Source organism: Juglans microcarpa x Juglans regia, chromosome 1D (genome assembly GCF_004785595.1).
Source record: "Juglans microcarpa x Juglans regia isolate MS1-56 chromosome 1D, Jm3101_v1.0, whole genome shotgun sequence".
Classification (NCBI taxonomy): domain Eukaryota; kingdom Viridiplantae; phylum Streptophyta; class Magnoliopsida; order Fagales; family Juglandaceae; genus Juglans; species Juglans microcarpa x Juglans regia.
The window spans coordinates 41,976,339-41,984,466 of NC_054594.1; the positions used below are offsets into that span (position 1 = coordinate 41,976,339).

Sequence of the window (8,128 nt, forward strand, 5' to 3'; positions counted from 1 at the left end):
TGAATTGTTTATTTTATTTTGTATTGGAGGTTAGAAAAGTTATAATGATTAGATGACATGAAATGAGATGTTTTAAAACAAACTCGGCCTAAAATTCGGCAATAAATTTATTTGAGAGAACGAGTACTACGGAGCGGTTTGGATTTAGAGATGAGTTGAGATGAATTAAGATGGTTTGTAAATAGTAAAATAAAAATTGAATTATTTATTATATTTTATGTGAAAATTTGAAAAAATTATTTTAAAATTTGAAAAAGTTGAATTATTTATTATATTTTATATAAAAATTTGAAAAGATTTATGAGATGAGATGAGTGGAGATATATTTTGAATGCAAACGGGTTATTGACCAAGGAATTACAATTTACAAGGCAAAGCCCTCTGCTTTTAAAACTTAACCGGCTCTCGTAGAGAAGGGTTTCTCTCCCCAAAACCCTAAATTCTGCGAAATAAGAGGAAATTACCCAAGGTGTTTTATCTATTTTTCTGTGAAACTAATAGCTTTTTCATTTTTTTTTCCTTGATTTTTCTCGGACACTTTGATCAGAGGCGTCCCACTACTCTTCGCTCGAGTTCAGAGAAAGTTTTGGGAAAAAGAAAATATTTGTATCTTTTGATTGCTCTCGCGTCTTCAGAAAATCATCAGCAAAATATTTGTGTTGGGTGCAGTTCATTGACATAAGGATCTTCTATTCTGGCGTTATGAAACAATGAAGAATCTGAGCTCAGACTCCATTTTGTTTTGTTTTCCTGCACTTCCTTAGCAACCAAACAGACCTATTTTCTATTGAAGTAATGCAGTGAATTGGATTTTTGGAATTTTGATTTTAGTGTGCGTTTATAGTAGTATCAATTGTGTGATCTTTGATTGGGGGCATGGGACTATAATAGTGTGATTATTGTCAGCTTTTTTTTTTTTTTTTTTGAGAAAGTGATTATTGTCAGCTTGATGACCGTGAAAGTCCCTGTTAGTTTTATATGATATGGTTAGGCTGTGTACGAATGACCTGTTAAAATCTGTCAGAACGTTTTAACAGGTCATCTCATTTCATCTTAATACAAGAAATATTTTATCTCATCTTATTATTATAATTTTTTTAAATTCTCAAACAAAATATAATAATCAACTCAACTTTTTCCAATCTCAAAACAATAAAAATATTAAAAAATAATATTCTAACAATATTTTATTCAACTTTCATCTCAACTCATCTCATATCAAATTACTATCCAAACTGCACCTAGTTTTATGCACTATGAGATAGAATTTGCAATTTTACTTGAAACGATATGGTTAGGGTGAGGATGAATGTCCGGTGGATTGAAGTAGATATTCATTATTCATTATTGGATTAGTGATAGTAGATGACACAGTAGACATTTCTGGAATTGTAATGATAGCAGCCATTTGTTTTGATGTCACCATTAGCATTGATGTATTATGGCAAGCGTTTCTAGAGAAAGCACAACGGGGTTACATTGTAATGCTTCCTGGCAATAGAAATTTTTGTCTTATAGAGGCTGGCCAAGTTTTCTTTCAGAATTTTGTGTGACTTCACTTATCAGGGAAAAAAGTAATTATGATTAGGGGGAGTAAGGGGACAATTGGGTCATTACTATTTCATTTCGTCATAATGTTTTAACATGTCTATAGTTAATTGGCTATGCAAATGCATAAAAACATGATAAGCCAGCAAACCCAAATCTGAATTCTCATTACGTGGTCAATGGTTGACTATTATGAAGTAACTGAGCAACTCTATGCTTTTGTCTGGCTATAATGATTATGATTTGAAGTAAATTTCATGTTTTTCATACTTTTATGTTCTGCATACGTTATGTAGATGTAAGCACGGATTTCATGGAGTTATTTGCATTTCGAATAGTATATTATTTGACTTCTTATTTGCTGAGATGCAACAATTCTCTCACCTTGTTAGATTTCAGGGTGTCCATGGCGTCAATGCTAACTCAGTTACAAACTAAGCTGGCTCAGGCTTCACAGTACATGGCCAAACATGGAGGTGCTCGCTACAAGCAGTTGTTGGAGCAGAACAAGCAATATATCCAAGAGCCACCCACCATTGAGAAGTGCCAAACGCTAGCTAATGAATTGTTTTACACTCGTCTTGCCAGGTTCTTCTCTGGGCATTTTGTGTTCAATTCTAAAATTATTATGTGCAGTGGTGTACGGCTATTTGGACATGCATATCAGTTTACATTCTATAACTCGGGGTGTTATATAGTAAAATTAAAGATGCGCTATACTATGCTGTTATGATTTTCAACACGGTGTGCATAGGGCAATTCATCCTTTTATTTATGGTCATATGTAGCTTAAAGTGCCTGGTTGGCCTAAGATTTTTTATCACAGACAAAATTGACGTGTCCTTTGTGTTTCAAATACTGTTAGTCCTGAGAGTAAATTTTTGGGGCGGGGGGTTGGAAATTTGTTTTTGTTAAAGGCTTATAGGATGGGGATTAAAGGGCATGCAACTAGCGAAAATGAGAGTCTGTGTCTATTCCTATGAGCAAGAGTCTGTCTACATCTCATGCCATATGATATAATGGAGTCCTGAAAATATTTGAGAGCATACGAGGCATGCTTGGGAAATACTTTTGAAGCTTTGATTGTGGGCTATGATGGTACGGGAGGAAAGGCAACTTCATATCAGTGTATTAGTTGACACTTGGAGTTAACCAATTACCCAAAAAGCATTATTTATGAGCTAGTCTCTCTCTATCTCGGATTTTCAAGGGTTGGCATTTAACTGTTAGATCTTATCTTTTCACGAATTCAAGTGGTCTGTATTTTATCTTGTTTCTTAGCAATACAATGTTGTTTGACATCTCATAGTTTTGGGGCAATATGTATGGAGAATTTTGGAGTACAAGTATAACAAATATGGGAGTGGACATTATGCAAGACAAGTCATCTTTCCTATCAGTCTTTAGAGTGTTATTATTCTGCGCATTTATATAACCCCATCCTGTAATGTTCATGCAACATTATCTACTTGTTATCCTCGTGTTATATTCATAAATTCTTTATCTTCCTGCTTACTATCTACAGTATTCCTGGTCGTTATGAGTCCTTCTGGAAGGAAGTTGACTATATCAAGTACCTATTCAAGAACAGGCAGGAGATGAAGTTAGAGAATGCTGGCATTGGTGTTCTGTTTGGACTTGAGTGCCTCACTTGGTTTTATGTCGGTGAGATTGTGGGCAGGGGGTTTACGCTCACTGGTTATCATGTTTGAGAGGATGCTTTAGGGGTAAACATCCTAGTTGCTCAGTTATGGAAGATTCTTACATGGTGATCTGCATCAATATGCTTATACATACCATTTTTTCTTGAGATTTGAAGATGAGGCTGACGAGTCAGCAAAACATAGCTAACTCAATAATATATGAATTTACATTTTTGCCATGAATGTTCTCATTTAAAGCCAGATGAGGCAAACTGTTGACATTGAAGTAGATGGATAAGATCAAGGAAGTTCTGCATGAGTTTTATGATGGAAGAGTTTTGGAATTCGGCAAAGTGGATCAGTTTAGCGTCTCTTCAAACCTATATAGTAGGACATTATCTCTGGAATCCTAGGCAGAACAATCTGAACTTTGTTTTCACACCTGCTTGTTTGTTTTATTGTTCCATATTTTTCTCCCCCTCTCAAATTTATTTAGTTGCGCAATTTATGGAGGCACTTGGGCAAATACATCACAGTGTTACCCATGTGAATGCATTGACTTAGTTGAAATTATTGAAGCGAATAGAATTTGCATTAAGAATATGTTGGACGTGAAAGTAGCATCAGAAAAGATGGAAAGAGGGCAAGAATACGCACCTCTCGCCTTCAGTTTTCATCATGAAGCCAGTGAAGAATAAACACCTTTAGCTTTTCTTGATTTTCATATATGGTTGGTCAACCCAATACAGAGTTTTAAATGCAAATTGGCCAGAGTGTTTGGAGGAGAGAATCAAAACACAAACATAGTAGAGAATCGAGTTCCATTCATGTGAATCGAGCTAGTAAAACCACATTGGTTTAGGAGATAAAAGGTCTCCATGCTTTACAGCCTGAAATAAGGTGGGAGAATTCAAATAGTGTAAAATAGTGGAAATGTTTGTATACGAACTAGTGCACACCTTCGTGTTTTGTGTCTAAAATATAGAAACAAGTGAGTTTTTTTGTATGCAGCTAAAATCGAAAGATTTACCGACAAGGTCCTGAAATTCCGAAAAAAAAAAAAAAAAGAAGTGAGAATGGTAGGGTTGCAACAACAATAATTCATTGTCGGTATGGAGTGTGAGACCAGTAGGTCAAGCTGATGTAGGATACGGCAGCATGAAATTCCACCCGCCGACTTGAATAATGCTCCAAGGACGACAAGGGTCCAGGCAGGCAGGCAGACACACACACACACACCCAAAGCAACAAATCAATCCAGTGCTGGGGATAGGTTAGGGCTTAGAGACACACCATCTAAGTCGGTTTGCAAGAGGAATGGATGGACACAGACAGAGACAAGACATTTCCCAGGGTCTACTCTCAACCCCACCACTAAACTAAACTAAACTAAACTAAGACCTTTGTGTTTAATGGCTCTCTGCTCTGTTGTTTGTTCTGGTGTTGTGATTGGTGGAGGTGTTAATGTGATGATAGTTTTGATAAGGGGTTTACGGTCACGCCTAGTGGGGTGTTGGAATGAGTACGTTAACGCAACGCCTGCAATTGGGCGTGGTGGAATCATGGCAATCGATGTTTGGGTTTTTATTATGGCTCCTAGGTTTATCTTTACAATTACATAGATTATTAGTGTTGATTGGAGTGGTTGGCGATGATGACACCCTTCGCCTTCGCCTTCGAACTACACATGGAGAGTTGGGTCACAATTTCATTTTTTAACCCAAAATTCTTTTGGAAAAAAAAAAAATACCAAAAATAACTTATTAGCTACCAACAACACAATGTGCCTCAATCTTCAGAATGAAAAAGGAAAACTGCTCCTCCAACTCACAGGCCGGAATCACCTCCCATCAAAAACTCGTTTTTGGAGGATTCTAAGCAATCGAGACTAATTACGGGATTCAAATCTAGCATCCATGTCAATTGGATCAAAGGTCACGATCTAAAAAACATTGGCAATCATTTTTTTTTTTGTTTTTTTTTTTGACAATTCAATGCATTGGATTCCTCATCCAAAATCAAGCAAAATTCAGGCCACTTCAATTCAGAGATAGATTGAAATGATTTTAAATGAGTTGAATAAAATATTATTTTTAATATTATTATTGTTTTGAGATTTGAAAAAGTTAAATTGTTTATTATATTTTGTGTGAAAATTTGAAAAAATTGTAATGATGAGATGAGATAAGTTGAGATGTGTTTCAAATCCAAACAAAGTCAATCGATCAATTTATACGCAGATAGAATATGATATTATACGTACTAAGTGGTAATCTTATTTTATTAATTTTTCTTTTTTAATTGAAATTTCTAATTTTAAATTTTTAAATTTTAATTATTTTAATAACTGACACATCAATATATATAATTATGTGTGTAAAATTATATGTATAAATATTATTTTTTAAATAAACATAAGGTAATAAATAAATGCATGAATTAAACAGTAATATAATATTGCATTCATCTTCGTACTGTTAGTTTTTGGATGTACAATTGTTCCAGTGGTAACACCTTAATTTCTTATCAATAGAATTAATAATCGAATCTTTCTCTATACTTAAAAAATAAAAATAATAATAATAATAATTACAGCCAGCCGTCCACGTGTTCTTTATGCTAATCGAATCCATTGAATAGTAATGTGGATCAGTCCTAGTGCCTGAATTTTCTCCCGAGGACGGTGGTTATCTTCAATTCCGAGCCATCTCAAAGATCCTTTCCCAATTGACGGTCTGGATTCTCTCCCGTTAAATGATCTTGGCCGTCAATCTCTATCTACAATAATCCGTGGGACCCTTAACGACAGTGTTAAGTCAACAATTTCGGATTTCCGAAGTGCCGATGGAAGACACGTAATCGAAGAAGACAGTCGACTTATATACAGAGCAGAACAACGGAGTGGGACCCGCAATCGGTAGTGACACATGAGTTTCACAATCGTGTTTGATGTAATTAATCAAAATAATTATTTTATATTAAAAAAAAATACAGATAACCGCATTAATAAAATAGATGCGGTTATTATGTCGCTTTATAAATTTTTTTAAATATTTTTTTAATATATTTAAATATTTTTAAAAATTAAAAAAAAATTAATCTACTTAAAATCACTTTTTTAATTATTAAGTAAAAAAAAATTAATCAGCAGTCAAATAAAATGAATAAAATAAAAAGATAAAGTAATTTTTCTTAATAATATATCACTTTAATAAATTTTTTATTTTTAACAACCACCTTTTATAAGTCTAGCTGCCTGTGTGTCACTATAGCACTCGCAGTAGTCCGTATAGCACTCATGCGGGGTTCTGCCACGTGTTGACGGCAACTTAACGCGACGACTTCTGTGGACGCTTTGATTGCATGGCTGGACACCTGGGACAGTGCTGATCCGACAAATTAAGAATTCACGGTCCTGATTTGCTGCTGAAAACTAAATGATGCTTTCTCTGGGTGCGCTTGCTCTGTTTGCACGCAAGCTTGTTTATCGGCTTCTTGGCTTCAGCTTACAGTTCCTGACTTGGCTGGAGACTTTCGTGGCTTAATTGGCAGTGATTACTATAGACTATCATTTCTCTTAACAGTGTAATCAACGGGAGTTAAATCTGTTGGCTCAAACTTCGAGCTTAGTCGACTAGGCTCTCACCATTTTTTTGTAAATATTTTTGGAAATTTATGACGTGTTTCCATATACAAATAAATTAATATTGAAAATTTCATATATTGACGCAAATGATAGGTTTTTTTCTTTTTCTTTAAATATTTTTACTTAGAATTAACCCAACTTTAACTAAAGTTTTTCTATTTTGAGGATCAGACATCTTTTACACATCATCTCTCAAGAATAATTTTCGAACTAATTATTTACATCGATTTTTTTAAATAATAAAAAAACCAAAAATATTTTAAGAGAATTAAAAAAAACATATCACAAAATGTATTTTCTACTAACATTAACTTCAGCAGATCCACTATTTTCCAAACTTCAATAAAAACATATTTAAAAGCTTTCTCGATTTAAATTTATTTTTATAAGTTCGACTCTACAAAAACCTTATCTATTTTGAAATCTCATAAATTTTAAGAAAAATCATTAATCCCAACAAGCCCTAATCTACTTCCACACAAAAACCACATCATCACTTGTTTCTTAATTATAGACCATTTTCTATTATTTAGGACTGGTTTGGATAGTGAAATAAGATGATTTTAAATGAGTTAAATAAAATGTTATTTTTTAATATTATTATTGTTTTAAAATTTAAAAAAACTAAATTATTTATTATATTTTGTATGAAAATTTAGAAAAATCATAATAATGAGATGAAACTCTCTCTACATTCAAACGGCCTTGGTGTTTGCCCAAAACATTTATAATAGATATTTTTTTTTCTAACAAACTATTTTTCATAAAACATGTTCTCGACTTCTGTCACTAATCATTAGCACTAGACAGAGAGAATTAGAAAGATGTGCTTTCCAGGCAAGAATGAAATTAAACAAAGGGAATTGTAATCCTGCACAGTAGTGCATGAGAATATAATATATACTTTGGGAATGTAGTGTCAGCTTATGGAATATTTGCTTAGTTTGCATTCCTCTAACTTGTCCATTAAGTGAGTTTTGTCTTTAGCTCCTCCCATGAAAATGCCACAAAATATATTGTACCTCCAACTTTAATAATACGATCTTATTAATATGATCTTATCTGTAGATGCTTCATCATATCCACATATTAAATTACTCATATATTTAAGGTTAGAGAAACATCTCACCACACCTATTAGGCTATTAGATATTAGAATGTGACAATGTTTCTTAGGGAAGTTCAGAATTCACAAGTGTTTATTAATGTTCATCTAGATTTTCAATATTTTATTTTTTAATAATAATTTTTTAACTTTGTAATTGTCCAATTTGAATAATGAAAATGTTTC

The 8,128-nt window shown here is 33.4% G+C and overlaps 1 protein-coding gene across 1 annotated transcript; it reads left to right on the top strand.

Moving 5' to 3' along the window:
* The first annotated feature begins 351 nt into the window (after positions 1-351).
* LOC121261828 lies at positions 352-3,535 on the top strand. The gene is made up of 3 exons (XM_041164224.1): positions 352-469; positions 1,948-2,136; positions 3,074-3,535. Exons 2-3 carry the CDS (start codon positions 1,955-1,957, stop codon positions 3,258-3,260), a joined length of 369 nt encoding a protein of 122 aa, XP_041020158.1. The 5' UTR covers positions 352-469; positions 1,948-1,954; the 3' UTR covers positions 3,261-3,535.
* Positions 3,536-8,128: the final 4,593 nt, after the last annotated feature.

Coding starts and splice junctions, on each gene's coding strand:
- LOC121261828 (XM_041164224.1), top strand. CDS start 1,955: ATGGCGTCAATGCTAACTCAGTTACAAACTAAGCTGGCTCAGGCTTCA. Junction 2,137..3,073: donor TTTTACACTCGTCTTGCCAG/GTTCTTCTCTGG, acceptor TACTATCTACAG/TATTCCTGGTCGTTATGAGT.